The following is a 23,821-nucleotide window of genomic DNA, read 5'->3' on the forward strand; positions in this document are numbered from 1 at the left end:
ACATACACACGTAACAATCACATAGACAAGAAGGATATCTAACTACTTACAACACAGTTTTGTATTTGTATCTACAAGTAAAGTTTATAACCTGCTATTGAAATGCTTGAATGTTGTGTCATGCATCTTATAGACGATCTTTGTGTTAAAACTATAAAAGTTAAATTTTTAATTTGAATTATGAACACTAACAGAATATCTCGTTGGAACTGTAGAGTGGAAGATTAAAATTTTGATTATATAAAAGACAGTAAGAGAAGCAGACTTGAAGGGAAAACATAAGATTTTATTATTCTATAAATCAAGTCATCTTGGAATTACACTTTACTAAAAATAATGACCTTTATCAAAGCTGTTGATAGAGATGAATGTGAACTAGGCATACGTTAGTGTTTTTTCTCTTTAATTAATTAAGATAAATCAACTGTTAACCTTTTGCAATACCAGAATTAAAAGCCCTTACAAATATCCTATAATACACAATAACTTGAAATTTGATGTACATGTATTTTCTTTTTGAAATAATATTTTGTAAACTGGTCTGTTTTAAGAGAGTTATCTGAAATGCTGACACTTAAACTGGACCACAAGTTATCTAATGTTTTGGTTACACACACAGACAATTACATATTAGTTTTTGGGAAATTCGTACATCGTAATTTTGTTTAGGAACCTAATGCTTTATATATTAAAAATATTCATTATCGGTAGTTGAAAAGGTTTAAAGTGAAATTATACTTTGACTGGATTATGACAATACAAATCACTGCAACTTCAGAACCATAACAGAAAACTACAATAAAGAAAAATAAAATCATTTTTTTTCTTTGGTAAAAAGTTTAAAAAACAAAATTCAAGCAAAAACATGGCAATAAGTAACATGAACATAGCATGCTCAACTAGGAAACTTATCGAATCCAATTTACTTTTGTAGCCTTGCAATAGTCAACATTTCTTAGTTTTATTTTTCTAACAATTTTTTTGCATTAGCTGAATGTTAAAATAAGATTAAAAAAAGAAATTCCTTACATTTAAAAAATTTCTTCCTTCCTTCATGATGCATAAAAATGTACATTTGCAAATTTAAAGATGTGAATTTTTCATGCATTCTTTAGATTTTCTCAGGTATACCTTCTCTTTAGTTTTTGACACTATGTTAAAAAAATATATGTACAAACACATTTACAAGCAAAACATTAACATTCAAAAGTTATCACTTAATAAACTATTTATGTAGAACTCAAGATGGCAAAACAAATAAACAAATGTACTTTATCATACTTCAAAGTAAGAAAGACATACCAAGAGTGACTAGGAGGAAACACATATACTAAATTATAAAGAATAAGAAAATTAATAATGAAAATAGACAATAAAGTATTTCATAAAAAAAAAATGTACAACTGACTTAGAAGTTAAAATGAGATGCTTCCTAAAATGAACTGTTTAGTACCAAGGCTAGTAAAAATGTTTTTACTATATATATATATATATCTAGTACTATATTTAAAATAATTCAAAAGTTTAAACAATTACACCAAAACTACACTTGTATAAAAATATTCAAAATAGTATGAACAAGCCTTCATTTAAGTTTGTTTGAAATCAAAATAAATATCTTGAACAGATTGCTTCCTTTTTCAATCATTGTAATTAATATCTTTGTTAAATGTACTTTGTGTAATTAATATCTTTGTTAAATGTACTTTGTGTAATTAATATCTTTGTTAAATGTACTTTGTGTAATTAATTTAATTTTGTTACATAATGCATGCACAATCCATGGATTCCCAAAAATCTATAAACTGACACAATTTTACTGTTTCTTAGACAGCTGATATAAGTTATAAAGTACAATAAAAACAAAGGATGAATTCTGAAGCAAAAAATAAATTCAGTATTGGATTTCTTCTTGAGAATGGATTCTCTGCAACAATTGATTTTTTTTTACATTAAACAACAGGAAGAATGACTCAACTGACAAATCACTTTGTTGCAAGTGAAATTAGAAAGACAGATATTTGGAAGTGGTTGTCCATACAAATTTTCTTGGTTAACAAATCTAAATTTCTTAGGAAGGGCAACAATGTAAAGTTTTAACATCATTAATATGAATAAAAATTTCATTAAAGAGGCCATTGTATTAGAGAATGGAACAATATATAAAGATGACCATAAACAGCATATATTAAAAGTTTTATACTATGGTCTGTATGTCACACCATTTATAATATTTTACCAACTACACTTGTACATGGACTAACCTATAATTAAAAAAAAGAAATAAATCAGTACTGTTCTTAGTAGAGAGAAAGAAAAAAAAAGTTAAAATATGCTGCTACAGAAAATAATCTTGTAGTAAATAAATCACTATTACAGAAATTAGAATGTACTCATGATATTATAGATGTCACTACCATATACAATTTCATTTCTTTTAGAAACCTAATGACAACAGAATGATAACATATCACTGATAAAATACGATGTATATATTAAAATCACAAAAAAAACCAACTGAAAACCAACTTCTGTTTTACAGTATATTCCTTTATGATTAGTTAAAACTAAGTTATTTGTAAATTACTTATTTTGCTAACTTCATATATGCATCATAATCAATCTAAGTAATGACCACACAAAGTATCAACACAATACTGTAATTCATGATACACTTCATCCATTGTATAATAAGTGTCAGTTACCATTGCAATACTCTCTGGAAGTTATAAGGTTATGTTCAAAGTATAGCTAAATAACTTGGAATTATGCATCTCCATCAACATGGTCATTCACTTTTGGGGAAACACTAACACTAGGATTGAGAATATTAGGGTCATCTTCTTCTTTCTCTTCATTCAAACCATCGTGTTCTAAAAGAGATTCTTGTCTCGAGTGCTAAGAAAATCATAATCCATTTTTTAAATGAAATTTAAAAACTGATCCAAGTATCTTAAAAAAATAACTAGTTTCAGCATACATGTGAATGAAAACATTGATTGTCTAAATGTATCAACATTATCTGTAGTTCACTTTGACAATAAGTGTCAAGTGTGTCAACACATGGCCAATTGTCTGCATGATGTTGTGTTTGATCACAGCATCAATTGGTACACAAGGCAAAAGTAATTACAAAATAAAAACAATACGCAAAAATTTTCACAACAAATAATAATATGTATTTTGATAGAATAAAAATATAACATAAGGTCACAAAGTAGGTTACTTTAGATAAACCAATTCACTGGTGCAAAATTTAAAATACAATTTTATACAAATAATGCAACTTTTCACACACATATTTGTACAGATGGAAATAAAATCATACAGTACATGCTATTTGATTAAACAAAATAATCAGTGTGGCTTAATTAAAAGAATTGCTACTGTCAACTTTCACATTCTTTTGTAACTCAATACCAGGAACAAGGTTTCATTTTTTGGAAACCCTGAAAGTCCAATTAATAAATAAAGAGTGTTTATATATTTTACACACAATGGCATAGTTCTCATATTTAGTTATTAAATCCTAGAAATTTAACTTACATTTTTCTTGTCAATCCAGTGAAGGAGTAATAAGATGAAAGCTATCAGTAACAGAAGAACACCAACAGCTATGATGCAGTAGGCAGAAATGGATGCATACAGAAGTGGGTATTCTAGATCCTTTAATAACTCATCTGCCAATTCTTTTGTTAAATATCCAGACTATAGGAAAAATGAATTAACAAAAAACACCATGGTAAACAAGCTTATTCAGTGCAATAATGATAAAAGTCCTACACAGAGAAAAACTAAAGAAACAGTAAAAAGACAAATGCTGAACAAATTTGTCTTTAGTTTGAATTTTCAGTTAAAGTTTATCAAAGTTTCGTTTACACTTTTAGAGTAACTACTCAGGATTTTAAAGCTTGTACTTGTTAGTTCACTCACACACAATTATAAACCACTGATAAGTTTTAAACCTGTAAAACTAAGCTTTGGATATTCTTTACAGATATCAACAGATGGCAAGCTGTTGATACCAAGTGGACCTATCACGGACAGACAGAGATAAGTGGTATGGGTGCTGAAGTGTACAAGTTCTACAACATTCTAGAAAGTCCTCGTAAGTTTGAGAAAATTCTCTATCAGCTACTCAGCACTGAATCTACCTGGAATGTTCTGGAAAATGGGTAGATTTGAAAATTTAATTACTCAGATCACAAAAGCAAAGTTTGAAGAGAAAAACAAGCCTTTTCCATTTACTTTAGGCATAAGAAATTGGGAAATAACACTTTCTGCCCAGGAACAATAAAAAGTAAATATTTTGTTACATAGTATTATTTGCTTAATCTCTAAATCCTCCTAAATACATTTCAAACACTTGCTTTCAGAAAAACTTTATATTTAATGTTAGTTTCTATATGCTAACTGTGTAGGGTCTGTCAAATGACCAAACTTGTAACCATCATAAAAAAGTAAGAAATAAATATTAATTATCTTTTTTTGTGCTTGAATGACTATATATTATAACATGAAAATGCAAACATTTAGTCTAAGTAACTTTTCAATCATGCCTAGCTAACTTTACATAACTTGCATTAATATGGCACACATGCACTCATGTTACACATCCAAAAATATAAAACTGACCTTTTGCTTTCCTTCCTTGTCTTGGTTGCGTTTTAGAGGACTAGTATTTTGTGATATACAGTCATATTTCAATCATTATATATTATGTATGTATACAGATTATTATTTTTTAAAAACAAATTATCTCTTCTTACTACAACCTTTGAACTCTGTTGCTGCTGAACATAGATCGCTAAGCCTTTTAGAATTTCACATGTGGAGGACAAACAAAATTTTTTAAGTTTTACATATACAGTTGAATGATCAAAAAATCATACACAACCGTACTGATACCATAGACTTCCACCATAGTTTATTAAGATTAGTAACTAAGATGTATTTAGGTTTACAAAAATATGGAACTTCAAGCAGACTACAACTTACCTCCTTGAAATCTTGGTTCAAAGAAAGGTGGTAGTCTTTTAACAGATTAAATTGGCTGAGAAAACTATGAAAGAGACATTCTAAGCTGTCAATTGGTTATTCACATGTCATTTATTGAAGTGAGTGTACATAAGGAACCATTTTTAAAATTGGAGAGAAGTGAATGGTGTCACTGTTTGATTCAGTACATAAGACACAGTAAAATAAAAAGATACAAGGTTTTTATTTTATATTCCAGCTTGTCAATATTGGTAATTTAAGTTCCTAATTTATGCAAAACTAAAGGCATAGTATTTTGACATCACAAACATTTAATTTTAACCAGTATTGCATTCAACATACCAAGTGACTCACAATAAATCTACATTTAGGTGTTCTTTTAATATAATTACTTTTAAATAAAGAAGTTAACTCTTGTATAATACTAAAGTCTGCATTGTAATCTATAATTTGATTCCAAACTTTCTGGCATAAATTTATAAAATAGTATTTCAATAAAATTTTGAACCCAAGTGAACAAATGCAAAGACATGGCGTTTGACCTATGAATAACAATTATGAAAGGGTTAACAGCTTGACACAATTTACCCAATGAGTAATTTCGAAACAGCTGGACAATAATCTTACTAATTAGTTATCATGTAGTTTGTAACCATTAAACTACAAAATATACAGTTTTGTGGAATGACTGGAGCTAGGAATTAGTATTACAAATGGTATAATTAATCAGACCATTATTTTCATCTTTATAATAAAGATGAGAATAATAGTTCAAATAATTATACCACCAGTAATATAAAATATACATTATATAGAAAAATAATACATCAACATTTTACTAATTACACTATGTAACCAAAAATATTTTCTCTGCTACTATAAAAAATTAATCTATTCTGAGTAATCTAACAATGCTGATTCTAAAAATCACATTAAAAATTACTGATCACTTCTAGATTTTAAGTAACAATAGATTTATCTTTAAAATTCCATGTATAGATATATACATATAGCAAAAATAACATTTTCTTTAATAATTTTATTTATTCAAAGAAATTGCATTTAAGAACATTCAAGAACAACAAGTAATAGCAATACCAGTTTAAAAAAGCAATGAGTAGAGTAAGGTTATATTCTAAAAATACATTCACGTCATGTTCCAAATTATTTGATGAGGTATTACTTTTTTTTTTATTACAAAACATCTGCTCGACTTGTTGCACCATTTGTGCATGTTCTCAGTTTCTTGCTGTAGGAACCAACAGTAATCTCCCATCATTTTTTATATTACTATTCTATTGTAGACATATTTTGCTGAAAGCACTTTCTATGCTCATCACTCACTGCACTACGATCATTTGGAAAGAAGTCTGAGTGGGAGTGCAAGAAGTGCATCTTTAGTGACTTTCATATTTGCCTGTAGTTCTTTAATATACTGTTAATCATCACAGCATAATTTTCATTTCTGTTATTTCCTAAGAACATTTTGATAACCACTTCGAATGGTTTCCAAACAGCAAGTTCTTTCTGATTGAGTACTGCTTCAAAATTGTACCTATCAGCACTTCCCAACAAAGATACCTCCTTACACTTTTACTTCATTAATTTTTGGAAATATGTCAGACAGAAATCTGAAACCATTACCATCTTTGCCATTTCTTTTTCAAAATTCTTCATGAGTCCAAGTTCAAAATGATGTGGAGGCAGAAACACACCATGAGGATTCATTAAAGGTTAATACTCAATATCTTGTTTTTCTGATATCTAATTCTTTTTGCCTCACTTCTTTCTGAAATGATTTTTTATAATATTGGTAGTCTCAGAAACAATGTTCAGTATACACAGTCTGCAAGCCTAGCAAAAGTGCAGTAATTTTCAGAACACCACATATGTTCCCCATCTATGGTATTCATATTATTTGATGACTTTGATAAGTTTCTTTTCATGTTCACAGCATGAGCAACAAAAACCAATGTCTTAGCATTCAAATTATGCACAAGTACAGCCTAACTTTAGATGAAGCAATAAAAGTCTCCATTCCTGAAGATGATGTTCAGTATTAATTCTTCCATTAGTGCATCAACATTTGTACAAGAAACACAAAGTATCTTACATAACTGAGAAGCAGAGCTCTGATGGCAACTTTGGTAAATTGAAAGTCATCTTCCTATAACTAATAAATTTCATCGCTGTAAATGAAAGCCAAAACGTTCCCCATGCTGTTTTGTTAGATACAAGTTATGAATCAGATCATTTAGCTCTTCTTGTGTGATCAGATGAGGCAGTTTATGATGAGGTGCCATTGGAACAGAATTACTAGGTAAAGATGATTTATTGTCTTCTTCACAGAATAACTCTTCTGTTTTCCAGTTTGCTGGTGAATGTGACATTGGAAGACCATCTCTAGAAGGTACTGGTTCCATTGCATGTGCAATATCTGGATACTTAATGTATTTTTAGTTTTGCCTGAATATGCAGAAATATTAGTCATGCAAAAAATAAGTCACTTATTTGACCTTTGGACTCACACCATATCATGGAAACTGTAAATGACATAACTTGCTCTCCTCTTGGTCAGCCACTGTGCCAAGCCAGATGTACAAACTGTGCAACATACATGTGGAGTCTAGTGTTTTTCTTCCTTACCAACTTCACAACCAGAATAGTGGTAGTAAGTTATCTTTACCTTGTATGTTATGTTTCTCCTTTATGAAACTGTAATACATTTTCCATAAATGTGGCAGAAACTGTTTGAGTGACTTTTGAACTTTTAGACTTTACCTGAACTGCAGACAGCCAGCATTTCAAATGATTTTCTAAAAAAAATTATGTTTACAAAAGTAGAGCTTCAAAGGTTTCAAAAAACAGAAATATGCAGAGTTTGATTATACTGCAGGAATGAGATCACACTTTATTTTGTCTTTGCACAGAGGAAGGCAAAGTGGCCAACTGAGCAAGAGAAAACAGAGATGCATCTGACTCCACCCATGACTTTAGGGACATCTCAAATATTCTAACAAACTTAGCACAAGGGTTATGTGGTTCCCAAAGACAGGTGGGTGTGAGAATGAAGCAAAAGTGTAGAAATTCACTATGATTATATTAGAACAAACAGCATATATGAACAGTATATTTAAAATTTTGTACCCCAATATAATACAGTAAATGTTTAAAGTTATCAAATATGTATGCCTTTTACTCATTAAACTGTCCAAGTAAACTTAATTTGACAGTACAAATCTACCATATTGAGTTTATTACATGATATTTCATAGTGTGGTGATAAAATATTCAGATATTACAATAACTCATAATTTAGACATGATGAACCAATTTTGACTTTTTTTTTTTAAATTGGCACCATCATATTACTCCAATCACTTGGGTTTTCTCCAGTTATAACTTCTTTGTTGTCCAGTGTTATTAATATCAGAAACAGATACCAGATTTATCATTATATAAATAGATATAGTTAAAAAATGTTAAACATCATATAAAAGTATTATCACACTTCAAATGTTGTTTTAATCTCAGTTTAACAATTACTATCTAAACTACATCTATATCTACGTTCTTAAAAATATAATAGGGTCATAAATAATCCTACCACTTCCTGCCACAATACTGGCAACACCAGCTCTGTGATATTTGAGAACTGTCTGAAAATAATGAAACACCAAATGATTAAATTCGAAAACACAACAACATATAGTTACATACAAAATATTTTTTTAGAACCTAACCACTGAGACAGACTGAAACTAATATGATCAAAAATTAAAAAGAAATTTATTCTTCAATCAGCATTTAATAACAGATAAGAGAAAGGGAAAAACAGTTTTTTTAACTATGAATATCAAATGTTATTTTAAACATAAGACAATTATTACATAATACATTAAACACACAATGTAAATTAAATCATAATTAGCCCAAGAGCTTTCACCTCTTCTGGATTAATAACATTAATCATTTAGTACTTTATTTCATCACAATTATCTTAAAAATAACAATAATTCATTTGATTATCTTAAATACATACTCTATATCCTCTTCCTAGCATCTTATATTCAATTATTTTCAATTTGTATAACTGAAGGTAAATTATGAAATATATATACTTTGTGCTAAGTTACAGATAATTTATGTATAATCTCCTCTTTTAAATTAAATATTATTATATTTAATTATTATTATTCTGTAATGAAGTAATTGGTTTTAATATAGTTGAATACTTCCCCTCAAACAATACAGCTAATTCTATTTATTGAAAGATAATGGGTAAAAATATCCACAAAATACATGATTCATTAAAGTACAGATTGGAATAACCTGTGGAACAAAAAATATGGTTCTGAAATGCTAGTTTTAAACACCTTTGCTTCTGAACTAAACAGATAGTTTAAAAGAAATGTGTATAAGAAACTGTTGGTATTCTTTTCTGCACTATTGGCTCATCATGGTGTGACCTTAAGTCAGCATACTTAAAACTATGGTTACATGCTACTATAAGATTTATAATTACACTTGGACAATGGTACATTTTCAAAAGATATGTGTAAAGGGAACTGCAGTTTACTTGGATTTTTAACAGTTTTTCAAACTACTGCCTTCTAATAGGTTTGTCAACTTATTGCATTTAAATCATAACTTGTAAAGAAACTTACCTTATCTTTTTATCTTGCTCCAGGAAGACATTAAGTTGAATACGAGCATTGAGACTTGTTGATATACCAGATCGCTAGTAAAGTAAAATAACATGCTTCTAATACAGTTTGTTTGTTTGATTAAATTTTGCCTCAAACTTAATTTTGTCTAAAAACAACTGATCAACTTTAGTCATATTATTCTTAAATAACAATAAATGTTCATTAATACATTTCAATTATATTAATAAACATTAAAGATTCAAACACTACAAATGCATCTTACTATTGTGTTCCAAATTGACAAATCATTTTAATATCAACATCCTAGAAACATGTCAGGAGATATATGATTCTCCAGACAATCTCAAGGCATTACAGGTTATTAATTTATAATTTTCATTCTTATTACAAATGTAAATGCTTATTTAATCATTTTTTAACAAGTCAGTATCAAAATGTTTCATTTTTTTACACAGTCATTTAAAGGACTATTTAATTATAAACAAGAGGTTAATTACTTTTTATTTTTCAAAGTTTTTACTGAGAAGCAGTGTACACTTATCATTCCATTGGAAAGGCCAACATCAAAAATAAAGCTCAAGACTTGTCAGCATGAATATCAAACTTCCTGGTAACAGATAATACTTCTTAAAATTAAGTCTCCATTTTTATTCACTTTTGAAACAAATGTAATATCTTACTTTATTTCCTATGCAGTAACGTTGAGGATGAAGGAGGTTTGAGTTGTGAAAAGTCAAAATTAAGGAAATATCCTACCAAATGAATGTCCAAGAAGAATTTGTGAAGGGAAGCATTAGGTTTCAGACCTTCCACAGCTCTGAGATAAGATGGTGAAGCCAGATAAAAATGAGGAAATGAAAGTGCTACAGGAGAATCTAGAATAAATTATGTATAGTTAACAGTACTTCAACTTGACTAGTGGCATATTAAAAACAAATGTAAAATATCACAGCTGACTTTAAAAAAGAAGCAAGATTTTTTTCACATTGCATCATCACAGATAATAAAAACAGAAAACTACTATGTTGTTCATACCATAGCGACATGGACTCAAATCCATGACACCAGATGGAAGTTGTCTTCTTGTAATGAAACAACTGTTCTCAGGGTTATCTGTACCATTAGCAAGCACAGATTTCTTGGCAGAGAATCGACGACACTTCATACCCCTATTGTTAACATCCTTTTCATAGTTCAATTTCCAAGATCTACAAAACAACAAAATACCCTCAAAACAAAAACTTCAATAATAAGATATTACTTCAAACAACCACAGTACCCAACCACTAAATTTCAGTGCTTAATTTTTAGAAACAAAATAGCACCAGAATTCTGTTCACATGGTGGGGGGGGGGGAGAATTTTGGATGATAGCAAATTAAAAGTTACTGAAGAAATACCCATGGTAGGGCTGGAAGGGAGTAATACAAGTTATGTTCTCTTAAAATTAATATTTCCACCCTTACTTTAAAAAAAAAAAAAATCAAATCAAGTTCAGAATCTCAGATCCAGAAAGAAATTCAACAGAAATTAAGCCAGCTCAAAACAATCTGATGCCTTATAAACTTACACTTGCAAAATATTTGAAAAATTACACTTTTAAAAAAGACAATAACAGGGACTTATGATTGACACCCTTGAAGGCTACTAGCTACTCTAAGTACTTCTAAAAGGATTTAAACCTGATAATGACTTTACACAAATACCAATACACAAGAGCTAGAATGTTTCTGAAGATTAAATAAACTACATTATAAGCACTTGAAAGAGAGAAGCGTACATGAATAACTATAACTGTACCCCAAAACTATTAGACTTAGGAATAGATAATATTATATATATTTGTAATACATATGTTACAATTAGTCAAAATAGATAATATTATATATATTTGTAATAGCAATAGAGCAGTAATTGTACCTAAAGACCAACGATGATGAACAAACAGTTGGTATCCTCCCTGCACTAAGGCTCATCATACTGTGACCTTAAATCAGCATATTTAGAACTATGATTACTTGCTACTGTTAGATTTAGAATTACAATCATCAGACATTGGTATGTTGAACTTTGATTCCTTAAATGGTTGGCTGATATTAAATTCAGAATTCAACCCTGTATGTTTTCTTTAACGTTTATTGCACCTAATTAATATTCAACATATATTACAGATCAAAAATGGAAGTTAAGGTTTCTGATTGGCTATTTCAATTATATGATATCTTATAATTCCAAAGTTTTGGCACTTCACCTTACCAATGTTTCACTGCACTCTGAAGTTTGTACACAGTGAAAAATTAAGAATTTCAAATAACAAATAACATTACCTCATAAATAGTCACTCATGTTAGTTCTTAACAAATAATATAAAACCAAAAAATATGGAAAACTGCTACACAAAACCATAGAGAAATAATGAATAAAAAATGTATTGCATAATTACTACACATTTTGTAGCATATTTACAATTTCAAACAAAAGCAGTCAATACAATTCATAATTTAATATATTAAATAAATTCTGTTTAAAGAAACAGCTAACTTTATCAGATAAATACATTTCTGTCATCAAGTATATCAACATAGAAGTAGATTCTCAATGAAGAAAAAATCAGTCTTCTATAACTTTACACATTCTTACCTGCAAAAATCTGTTTGGAATATAGTAACTGTTTCTTGCTTGCTTGCCAATGGAGGACCAAGTTCACCATCTAAAGCAAACAACACAGCCCCCCCATCAGAGGAGACACTTTTATTTTGTTCATTTAAACTATATTTTATAGAGCTTACATGAGCACTATAAGATGATACCTGACTTTAATAAACACCAAAAAAGTCTGTAAATGTTTTCACTATTTAACTAACTGAGAGTGCAAATACCAATTAATATATAACTTAGCTACAATAAAACTTTATTCAACAGTAAAACATCAGAGTTAGAAATGAAACAAGAAGCCCAGTATATCATTCGCACCAGCATAACTCAGTAGCAAGTAGTGAATCCAACAAAAAATTGGGCTCCATTTTTCATTCCTTGGTGTTTTGTACAGCTTGTCCATTAAATAATTTAGAAGAATAAATCAGCACATATTCTTAAAATCTGATACATACATGAAATAAAGACTACGAAAATAATATGTATATATATAAAACATAATTTTCATACAATAATTCTAGTGTCATAACATTCAGGAAAGAAATATGAGAAAATTGTTTATTTTTTCACACCTCTTCAAAATCTTCTGTTGTTGAAATCCTTGATTTTGATTAGAACTAATTATCTAGCTACCCAATCTCTATAACTCTTATTGTGATACTTTCATTATTACCACTAAAATGGTAATTCAGAAAATATATTGAAAGCACTCAGTTTTTATCTACTACTGCTATGTTACTTATTACCATTAATATGATAATTATGACACTTTTACTGTCAATACTGACACTGTTAATATTAAAATATAACAGAAGCATTTGGTTTTACCTCCTGTTGCTATGATACTTTTATTATTACCACTAACATGATAATTTGTAGTGTATGTCTAAAGCATTCAGTTATATTTATTATTGCTGTAATACTTACACTGTTGCCATTAGTAGGGTAGCTAGTTAGATATGCCCAGTGTATTCAGTAATATATAATGTTGCTACGATACTTCCATTGTTGCCACTAACATGACAATTTGTAAGGTATGCCTGAAGCATTCAGTTATATCTATTGTTTCTCTTTTTATTTTTAAAATAAATACATTAGATATAATACAGTGAATTCATGTTTTTGAGAAAATTTCAGGTTAGAAGTCATAATAAAAATTATGAGCTACAAAAAATAAGAGAAAAACTATTTATAACCAATGAATACTAGAACTTTCTAGGTAAAAAAAAAATTAAAATTGCTTAATTATATAATTAAGAAAAAAAATCTTTCATGAATCATAGTAGAGGTTGTTATATGTAATGTCTATGTATGTCTCTACATACATGTAGATATAGCTTAATATATGTGAAGCAATATAGAATCCCTAATTTGTTTTACATTCCACTTAACTACTTAATAAGTTCAGATGTTTTCTTTATAATTTTCCCTTGCCTGTTCAATTTCAACCACTAATAACTTTTACCTTATTGTGGCACAAGATAACGATACAAGTATTAATGTACATTTTGTGTATTATGCTATTGTTTTTAGGTCTGATCTTTATTTTTCACTAATTCCTCATAATATTTTATATTTGTATTTTCCAGTTTCTTTCTTCCCCTGTAATGTCTCTTAATTCATAGACTATTGTAATACATGTCTTAATATCACCTAGGTAAATTTTATGATTACTTGATCTTTTCTATAACATTTGAACTGTGGGCAGACAACAGAATATATTAAAATGTTCAGAAAGGTAGAAGCCAATCACTTGGATCAAAAGTTTTCTTCTGAATTTTTTGGTTATAATTTTTATAATACTCCTTTTAACCCTTTCATTACAGATTGGGTGGATTGGATTGAATTTTGCATAAAGCTACACAAGGACTATCTGCACAAGCCATCCCTAATTTAGCAGTGTAAGACTAGAGGGAAGCAGCCAGTCATAATACTCCTTTTAACCCTTTCATTACAGATTGGGTGGATTGGATTGAATTTTGCATAAAGCTACACAAGGACTATCTGCACAAGCCATCCCTAATTTAGCAGTGTAAGACTAGAGGGAAGCAGCTAGTCATCACCACCCACTGCCAACTCTTGGACTACTCTTTTACCAATGAATAGGGGGACTGACCATAACATTATAATGCCTTCGTAGCAGAAAGGGTGAGCATGTTTGGTGGATGGGGAATCGAGCCCGCATCCCTCAGATTACGAGTCAAGTGCCTTAACCATCTAGCTAAGCTGGGCCGGGTGGAACCCACCCAACTCATGACGACAAAGGTATCCATGAGAGCAATCATACTAAGATTTTGTATAATGCATGTATATCTTTACGACATTTTGCTGATTACTGGTAAGTATTACAAGGATTTCATACACAAAATATCAGGTTTTTAAATTAAGTATTAATATATTTTAATTAAAAATTTTCTTGCAATTTTTTCTTTCGAAATGTTGCAGTTATTTAAATTTTAAAATTTGTGAAGTCTGTTTAACCTCCAGATAACTATAAATTTTTTAAGAAAAAATATATTTTATCTGCTATTTTCACTCTCAAATCAGTATCTCTGTACATGCTCCAACAGATCTGACCAATCTAGTAACCACCATAAAAATATAAGTAAAAATAAACAATGTTTTCATTTTTTGCTATCAAATCAAAATTTCTGTATATGCTCCAACAGATCTAACCAATCTCGTAACCTACATAAAAAAATTAATAAAGTAAATACAGACAATGCTTTCTTTTGAGAATGACCACAAATTATAGCTCAAAAAGGCAAATGTTTAATCTAAATAATTTAAATGCCATAACATTATACATTTAAATATATTTATTATTTTTATTATATTGATGTTTTAGTCTTTTGCCGGCTAAGATTGGAGTTCCAATGATGTGGCACACATGTACTCATGTTACAGTATCCATGGGTAAAAAACTGCCCCTTAGAGTCTTTACAAAGTGGCCCATCTTGGCTGTGTTTCAGTGGACTAGTATATTGTAATAGTTATATTTCAGTTATAATATGTTATATATGTATATACATGATTACTGTTTTTACAAATAAGATACTAAAGAACAGTAAATAAAGAAGTAAAACAAACATTTTTTCTAATTACAACCTTTGTATTTGGGTTGCTGCTGGTTATAGGTTGCTAAACCTTAAGAAATTTCACATGTGGAGGATGAGAAACAAAAAATATTTTTTAGAATTATATATATACATTTGGATAACCAAAAAATAATAAATTACTCTGTAGATACCATATAAATCCATAATAATTTATTAAGTTTAGTTACAAGCTGTATGTAGTTAAAGAAAATTAAATTTCAGAAAAATTTACAATAGAGATTGTTTTCAATCATAGCTTTTCACACAAGGTGAACTTAATGATATGCGAGAGATTTGGGCCTTCCACAGGATTCTTCAAAGATTTTGAGGTAAATGAAATAATAATTTGATCTAATATTTATTTTTCCACAATTATAAAAAAATTTTAGGTGATAGAAAAAAAAAAGAATATTATTTTCAAAATCTACACAACTGAATTATGGAATATCCATTATTAAAAACTTTTAAAGTTTAAACTCAAGGCCTGTGTAATTTCAAATATCCATCTGAAGAGTTAAACATTAGATATATAGTTGAAAATAAAGAAAAATATCTTTGGGATAAGAGAGACAAAAAAAACAACACAAGATTATTAACAATCCAGTTTCCTGCCAATGGTCTAGTCAATTTTTGATATTTCATAAAATGCTTCTTCAAGGGATGCAAATTAATACTATATAAATGTGTCCTTCATAATTTGTGGTGGTTTTTCTTTTCGTCTGTGTCTCCCATGACTGCATTGTGTTTGCCACGATATACAGTTCCAAGCTATGAACAATGGAAGATTTAGTTAAAGAATTATTTTAGTTTACAACCAAATGCAATTTCTTTGTTTCTTGGTCCTGCTTTCTTAATATGAGACACACATCAGATTAAAGTGCAAAGATGCACATCTCTCATAATCGAATTCACCTCAATTTCTTTTTCCATCATTATGCCATTTATTTAAGTTATCAAATCATGAATGCATTATAATATCTTTTAATTAACACCAGTGTATAACTGACAAAATAATGGTAAGCAACTGACCATTTTAAATGTTGGGGAAAGTCAAAGAAAACTTTTAATAATGAACTACAGATATGTATTATAAAATTATAATAAATCTAATTGCCATAAAGCATAATGTAAAAACAACTAATAAAAATACACGACTGTAAAAATATCCAAGCACAGATTTTTTAACAAAACCTTAATTATAAAAAGCATTATAAACCCTAATCTAAGATTTTATAAATATTTACCATCTATTTTGCCATTCAAATTATAGTGTATATATATATGTTTAGAGATGTACATGTAACTTGATGTACACTGCTGGCCAAAATCTTAAGGCCAATGTGAAAACTATGAAATTAGCCTAAATACTAGCTGGTCCAAAGTTTAAGGCCATACTGAAATGAAGTGTTAATCAGTAAACACGTAACGAAATTTAGTCATTTGTGTTCAAGCATTAGCATTGTCAACATCTCCAACTGACATCTTCTGTGTTACATTGGGTAAAAACATGGCAAAGGCTGAAAAGTTGACAGAGTTTGAACGTGGCAGAAATTTCGAGCTGCAAAAGCAAGGTTTTTCTCAACATGCCCTCACTGATGAGATTGAACATAGTAAAACTGCTGTTGCAAATTTCTTAAAAGACCCTGAGGGATATGGAATGAGAATTTCAAGTGGTCAGCCCAAGAAATTTTCGCTGGCGTTGAGCAGGAGGATTCAACAGGTTGTTCGGCAAGACATCAGCTGATCGTTGAACCAGATTAAGGACCTTACAGATGCAGAATGCAGCTCAAGAACAATAAGACGTCATCTACAAGATAAAAGCTTTTAAAACCGTAAAAGTCTTCAAAGGCACACCTCCTTCAACACCACAAAACAACTTGGTTAAACTTTGCTGAAAAGCACCAAACATGGGATGTAGAAAAGTGGAAGAAGATTTTGTTTTCTGATGAAAAAAAATTTAACCTGTATGGTCCAGATGGCTTCCAACGTTACTGGCACGATAAGAATATCCCACCAGAGACACTTTTTACACGACACAGTGGAGGAGGTTCCATCATGATCTGGGGTGCTTTCTCCTTCCTTGGAGCAATGGAGCTTCAGGTTATACAGAGGTGTCAAACAGCAGCTGGCTACATGGGCATGTTGGAGAGAGCATCCTTATTGACTGAAAGCCCTTGCTTGTGTGGAAATGACTACATCTTTCAGCAGGACAACACTGCAATCCAAAATGCCTGCAGGACAAAGGACTTTTTCATGGTGAACTGAACCCCATTGAAAATGTTTGGGTGTGGATGGCAAAAGAAGTCTATAGAAATGGACGTAAAATCCAAACAGTGCATAATCTTCATGAAGCCATCTTCACCACTTGGAATAACATTCCAGCCAGCCTTCTGCAAACGTTTATATCAACCATGCCAAAGCGAATGTTTACAGTTATTTGCAATGATGGCCGTGCAACTCACTACTGAGACCTCTTGTTTGGAATTTTCTATCCTATTTAAGACTTCTTTTTGGTATGATTTTAAACTTTTGACCAGCTAGTATTTAGGCTAATTTCATAATGTTCACATTTTCCCTATTAAATGCTAAAAACTGTTTTTTTTTCCTTTTCTTTTTTCATCTTTCGAAGCTCTACTCAAATAAGTGGTTGAGTCTAACAATGCAAAATGTATACGTTTGCTTTATGTTCATTGGCCTTAAGATTTTGGCCAGCAGTGTATCTTAAGAAAAGAAGTTACAAAAGTTTTTATCTTGATGTATTATTTTTATAAACAAAATTTTTTTTTTTTACATATGAGTGACTGTACAGTTTACAACTTTGAAAAAATAAAGTTACAACTAAATTGATAGCATACAATATATATAATTGCATCACCAAATTATATCACATATCTTTGAAATCAACAAAAAAAATTAAAAAGCTTACTTGATCCTGCAATTGTATTACAAGACCCAGTCCAGTACTTGAGTGAACTATATGGACAAAAAACAAAAATGTTTACCACAGTATTTATATTCATTGTTATTTTTTTCTTTTCTAATTTCTATTTTCCTTCCATTTAGCATATCAATAAGTTGCAAACACTATATTGATTGTTTAATAATGTAAAACAATCTACAAATTTGAAAAGAAAAAAATATTAAGTGCCTACTTTCAGATGTTCTAAAGCATAACACATTACAATTTATTTGTTATCTAAATGCAAAACATTCTTTAGATTTTAACCTTAACATTTCTTACTCCATTACATAATTACAATATTTACAACTGGATTATGAAATGATTTTCATTACAAATCTTATGAAATTCATTAATGGCCAATAGGTATAAATAATGCCAGTACACAATTATTAATCCTGGTAAAAATTGAATTACAATATTAAAATAAAGATCAATAATTATCTTCAATTATTTAATCATACTGTAAAACTGTTGTTTTTTATTCTACACACTAAAAAACCAAATAAAATTATGCAGTTATGTCAATAAAATCACCTGAGAAAAGCAAGTAGATTTTTCAATATTTATCATTTACAGTGTTCACTTGAACCAAACCCTCAATTTTCAGTAATAACTAACTTACTGAATTATAAAAAAAGAAAAAAAAGTGATATAAGCAGTGTTGTTTCAGAACAACCCAACTGCTTTACACCAAAAACTGTTAAAACCAGAACAACTGAGAATCCTTAACAGCCACAATACTTAAAATTCCTTTAGGCAAGATTAAAATAATTTAATCTATGAGACATTCCCTCCCTTGTGACCATTATCACATCCTGGATGACAGATCTACCAAGTTTAGTGCTTATTGGTCAAGAAATGGGGGAACAAAGAATGCACACATGAATTAGCATTATTTATCAAATAATTATACATAACAAAAATGGACAAAAATTTATTGCTGATCTACACAACCTAACCTGTCACAGTAAAATCAACTGATGCTAGCTAATGCTACTTTTGCATGCTTACATATTCTTGATCAAAATCAATTTTTATCTAATAATGTACTGTTTCAATAATGAGGGGTAAAAATCATTCTCGGGGTTTTACACCTCTGGAGGTCCTATGATCTACCTTCTGTGGGTAAAATTAAATCACAAAATTTTCATTGACATTAAGAATGTGATGTCACATAATTAAATACGAGTGTGCTGATTCTGTATCATTACAGCGATACTATTATATGGGCTGAAAAGTGTGAACAGTGAGAGGCATAGTTTTATATATTAAATATCTTTATGCACCAGCAATACCAAACATGGTATATTACTCATCAGGCTATATATCAGTCTACTCTCAAATTGAAATTCTTTTTTGTCAGTATTAGAATAAATTAACCTATGAGACCTTTGGAATAAGTCAAATAGATCACTCAAAAGCATTTGACCTCCTAAGTTCAAAACTGTAATCAAATGTCAAATTGGTCAAAAGATGATGGAGATATGAGCTAAAAGTTTGTACTTTTAAAAACAACCTCGGAGCCATTCTGTAAGCCACAAGACCATGGCTACAGAAATACCCTGACATGCAAGTCAGCAAGATTTTAATGTAAACATATTTTGAGTAAAATAATTTATTTAACCACCCTCAAGATGGAAAGTTATCACTAATCTCCTAATTATCTTTCCTTCTCAGAGTGAAAAAAAAACTTAACCAAACAAAAGGCAAATAAATATGAAAATGTAGAAACATGTACCAAATGTTTGCTTAAGATTAAGAGTGTATGGAGAAATACCAATCAAAAACTTATCAAATGTATATTGATATTTGTTAACTGTGAGATTGTTTTATTTTATGCTAATATTTAAATGTCAGGTTTATGTTTTGACATAGACACATTCTATTCACAAAAACAATGGTTTAGTTCATATGTTCATGGACCAGGGATGGGGGATTTAGGTGTCCTTTTAACCTAATGTTCAAGTTATGTCCTGTTTCACCTACATAAAAGGCTATGCAACTGTTATACTTTATTTTGTAAATATTTATTGGTTAGGTGGGTTTGTTATAAAATTTGCTTAACATGTTTAATTTTTGTTTCAGGGCCAAAAACGAATCAAGTTATTATTTTAAAGCTATATTTATCTTCTTCAAATTTCTGATAGAAATATGATAATATTTTCACTATATATATAGGACAATGTGAATCATTACCTTTCCTTTATTGTTGTTTTTTGTTTATTAAATTCAATGTATTCTTTACATTTTTTTGAATTTGTTAATAGTTTGTAACACAAGCTTACTAAATAGTGTATAGTTTTACCTTAAAGAAAATTAATAATTTTAGTTTTTCTATAATATTTTGTGTAATATTTCCGATATTTTATGATACGACTGTTTTTCGAAAAAAATTACAAATACTTCCTATCCTTTTAGAATTTTTTGTATGTGTGAATCAAAATTTCCATGTTATATATTCTAAACAGTTTCAACTTGATTAACATTCATCAACACATTTATTTGAGCAATTACAGTAGTCTGCACTTCTAGCTCTAAATCATAAAATATACATGTCAAAAACTGACAACAATTTATCAGTGATCTACACAACCTAACCTGTCACAACAGCATCAAGTCAGACTAGCTAATGCTACTTTTGCATACTTACATATTCTTGACCAAAATCAATTTATATCTAATAAACACTTTTTTTAATAAATTACAAGTTATTTTACTTATGTACACTGCTTTAATGCAAATTTAACAGTAGCATTCAAGAAATAAGGATTTGAGTCACCAGAATATTTTGTCATAATCTACATGCTTTCTAACCCTAGTAAGTCTCCCTTAGTAATACATAGGTTCAATTTGTCTTGATAAAAACCCTATAACCCTAGCACTTTCAAAATGTGGACCTTTCTTTTTCAGGGGAAACCTGATGTCTAATCATAAAAGAAAATGCCTACAGTTTTCAAAATGTAATTTAACAGAAAGTCATTTTCACATAGGAAATGAACATCAAATGAAACTATAACAAAATTCCTTAATCTGTGGTTAGGTTCTAAGTCTCTTCTAAATTTCAACTACCGTTGTTCTACCGTGTATAAGCTAGGTCTTGTCATTTTATCACAAAATCAAAATTTCTTCTCACTGCAACTATTTTCAAAGCTGTTCTTTAATAATTGTTCCTACTTGCTTACAACTTCACAACATGTAACCTGAAGAAAGGCCTATAATAAATCTTTACACAGAAAAGAAAAAAAAAATCACTCATGAAGCAAACTTAGTTAATTGTATTCTCAAGAAGTGATGATTACTAGCAAATAAAAAACTATGTATTGGGACAAACAGAAAAAAGCACAGTTAAGTTAGTAATTAACCTCATCACATGCTGTGAGGTAATACAAGGATAAACAAAAGTATCCTAACAAAATCAGAGAAAGTTAAAAAAAACATAAACAGAAGTTTTTGTTTTTTGTCAGGGAGTGAGTTCAAATATCTAGTGATGCACCTAGTGTTGAAACTATGCATTATGAATAACACTTTCAATATGTAAATGAATAGGTTATTGTTGTTCTCGTTTAAATAGGAATTTTTTTATTCTCGAGTGACCACTGTTGCTTTCATCTTCTTCCTCTACACAAATTTAAGGGAAGTGATTGTTCCCCAATTTCCTGTACCACTGTTTACATGAGAAACAAATTTCTGAGAATGGTATTCATAAAATTCATTCTCAGCAAATATAAGACTGTTTTAAAATGAATAGAAAATTCCTGAAGAAATCTAACAGTGTTGTTTCAAAGCAAGGCTTCTTGAAACTGTGCATAAAAGAATGAGTTTTTTTTGTTCATTTTATTCTGCAAATTACTCTAAATAAATGTTACAAGATAAAAAATATTAATTCCAAAATATTTTTGGGAAACTTTTAAAGCAAATTTATGAAATATTATTGTTACATTAAAATTCAATATGCAGGAGTTCACTTCACACCTGAAAGAATCTCAACAGCTAAGTTAAAATCTGAGTATAAACATGAAAAGCAATGGTCAGTCATAACAGAGAAAGAAAAATCTGGTGATGAATAAATAAAACTAACACAAATGACAAGAAAACTATTCAGCTAAAAAACATAATTAATAAAAGCCACAGAAATGTACTTAGTAGTTGCTTTAATAATTCAATGTTTTAACTGAAGAACAAGGATTATCAGTTCTATATAACACAGTATGAAATTTTTCATGTGACTGAAACAAAAATATATTCAAATATTCAACAGAAAAAAAACTCACCGTGACCCATTCCATTTCTCTATCACACCAAATTTGTTCAAATCACCCTTTCCAGTAAAAACTGTAAACTCTCCATCATTAGTATTATTTTTCTGAAAAATAAAAATAAAAATCAGCAAATACTGTAGGAGTAACTATTAACTAATGATCACTCTCAATGTTAATAAAAAACCTAGCTTACTCTTTTGACAGCTCTCATTATGTAGTCAATCTTATTATTATTACATAACCTACTTTTTAGCCACAGTCCTTTATAGACTAATATATTCTGAGATATGTTAAATTAACAAAATTCCTATATAATGATGAACCTTACAAAATATTGTCTAATGATATAATGTGTAGAAATGTATAGATTTTTGTGTTACTAATTTTTAAAATATCTATTACAATTTTTCCAAGAAATAGACAAGTCTCACTTATTACATTTTCTTTGTGAACTTTAGCTTACCTTGTTCCAGTGATTAAGTTAAATAAAAGTTTCAGTTTATTAAGAAGATATTATTATTTAGTTAAAAAAGACAACAAAGTAGTGAACTACTATGTTTTACATAAAATCTTACATTTACCATATTAAAACCAGATTATTTTAAACAAATTTGTTTAATACCTAGCTTCAAGGAGCCTTAAAATTTGTTGATTTAGTGCTTTTTTACAACACAATTGACTAATGCTAATAGTCAATTCAAAGTAAATATGTGTCGAAAAGAGAAAAATATATTTAAGATATTTTGTAGAACTGTTAATTTAAATACCTGTTTTTTTCTTAGGTGTTTAAACATTGTATAATTTCAATACAAAAATGTATTTGTTACAACTCAGTGAATATCTTAAATATTTATCTTTACTTTTCAAGTTACCCTTTCATACCATTATCAAGTATCACTACCAAATTAAACTAATATAAATTTTTTACAGTTCAAAAGTATACATCCAAGAACTTGCCCCATAAAACCATCCAAAATGTCCATGAGTTTTGGGTACTTCTGAATGGATCAATGGAGCAATCACTGTTAAAAAATCAGGGTAACCTTCATAGACTAGCTGCCGAACAGTCCTCTGTATGAAGATCTCTTCTTTCATCAAAGATAAGAGAATGGATGCAGCTACTTTTTCCAAAGGAATGGCATTACGTAGCCATGCTGCTACTGTCTGGATTTCCAGGTGA

General features: G+C 29.4%; 1 protein-coding gene across 11 annotated transcripts in view; it reads right to left on the bottom strand.

Annotated features, from left to right (window-relative positions):
* The window catches only part of LOC143230813 (scavenger receptor class B member 1-like), a 53,033-nt gene that overhangs the window by 8,508 nt on the left and 20,704 nt on the right, over positions 1–23,821 (bottom strand). For 9 of the 11 annotated variants that reach the window (XM_076464996.1, XM_076464991.1, XM_076464990.1 and 6 more), the window contains 10 exons: positions 23,599–23,805; positions 22,654–22,745; positions 18,347–18,393; positions 12,308–12,377; positions 10,704–10,876; positions 10,425–10,543; positions 9,666–9,739; positions 8,606–8,657; positions 3,547–3,708; positions 266–2,898 (listed from right to left, as the gene is read on the bottom strand). In XM_076464996.1, coding sequence (XP_076321111.1) covers positions 2,767–2,898; positions 3,547–3,708; positions 8,606–8,657; positions 9,666–9,739; positions 10,425–10,543; positions 10,704–10,876; positions 12,308–12,377; positions 18,347–18,393; positions 22,654–22,745; positions 23,599–23,805 — 1,128 coding nt within the window. In that variant the 3' untranslated portion in view covers positions 266–2,766. Of the gene's footprint in view, positions 1–265; positions 2,899–3,546; positions 3,709–8,605; positions 8,658–9,665; positions 9,740–10,424; positions 10,544–10,703; positions 10,877–12,307; positions 12,378–18,346; positions 18,394–22,653; positions 22,746–23,598; positions 23,806–23,821 lie in introns of those variants that run through there. The other 2 variants (XM_076464998.1, XM_076464997.1) reach the window with 1 other exon arrangement.

The sequence above is a fragment of the Tachypleus tridentatus genome, chromosome 10, assembly GCF_004210375.1.
Source record: "Tachypleus tridentatus isolate NWPU-2018 chromosome 10, ASM421037v1, whole genome shotgun sequence".
Classification (NCBI taxonomy): domain Eukaryota; kingdom Metazoa; phylum Arthropoda; class Merostomata; order Xiphosura; family Limulidae; genus Tachypleus; species Tachypleus tridentatus.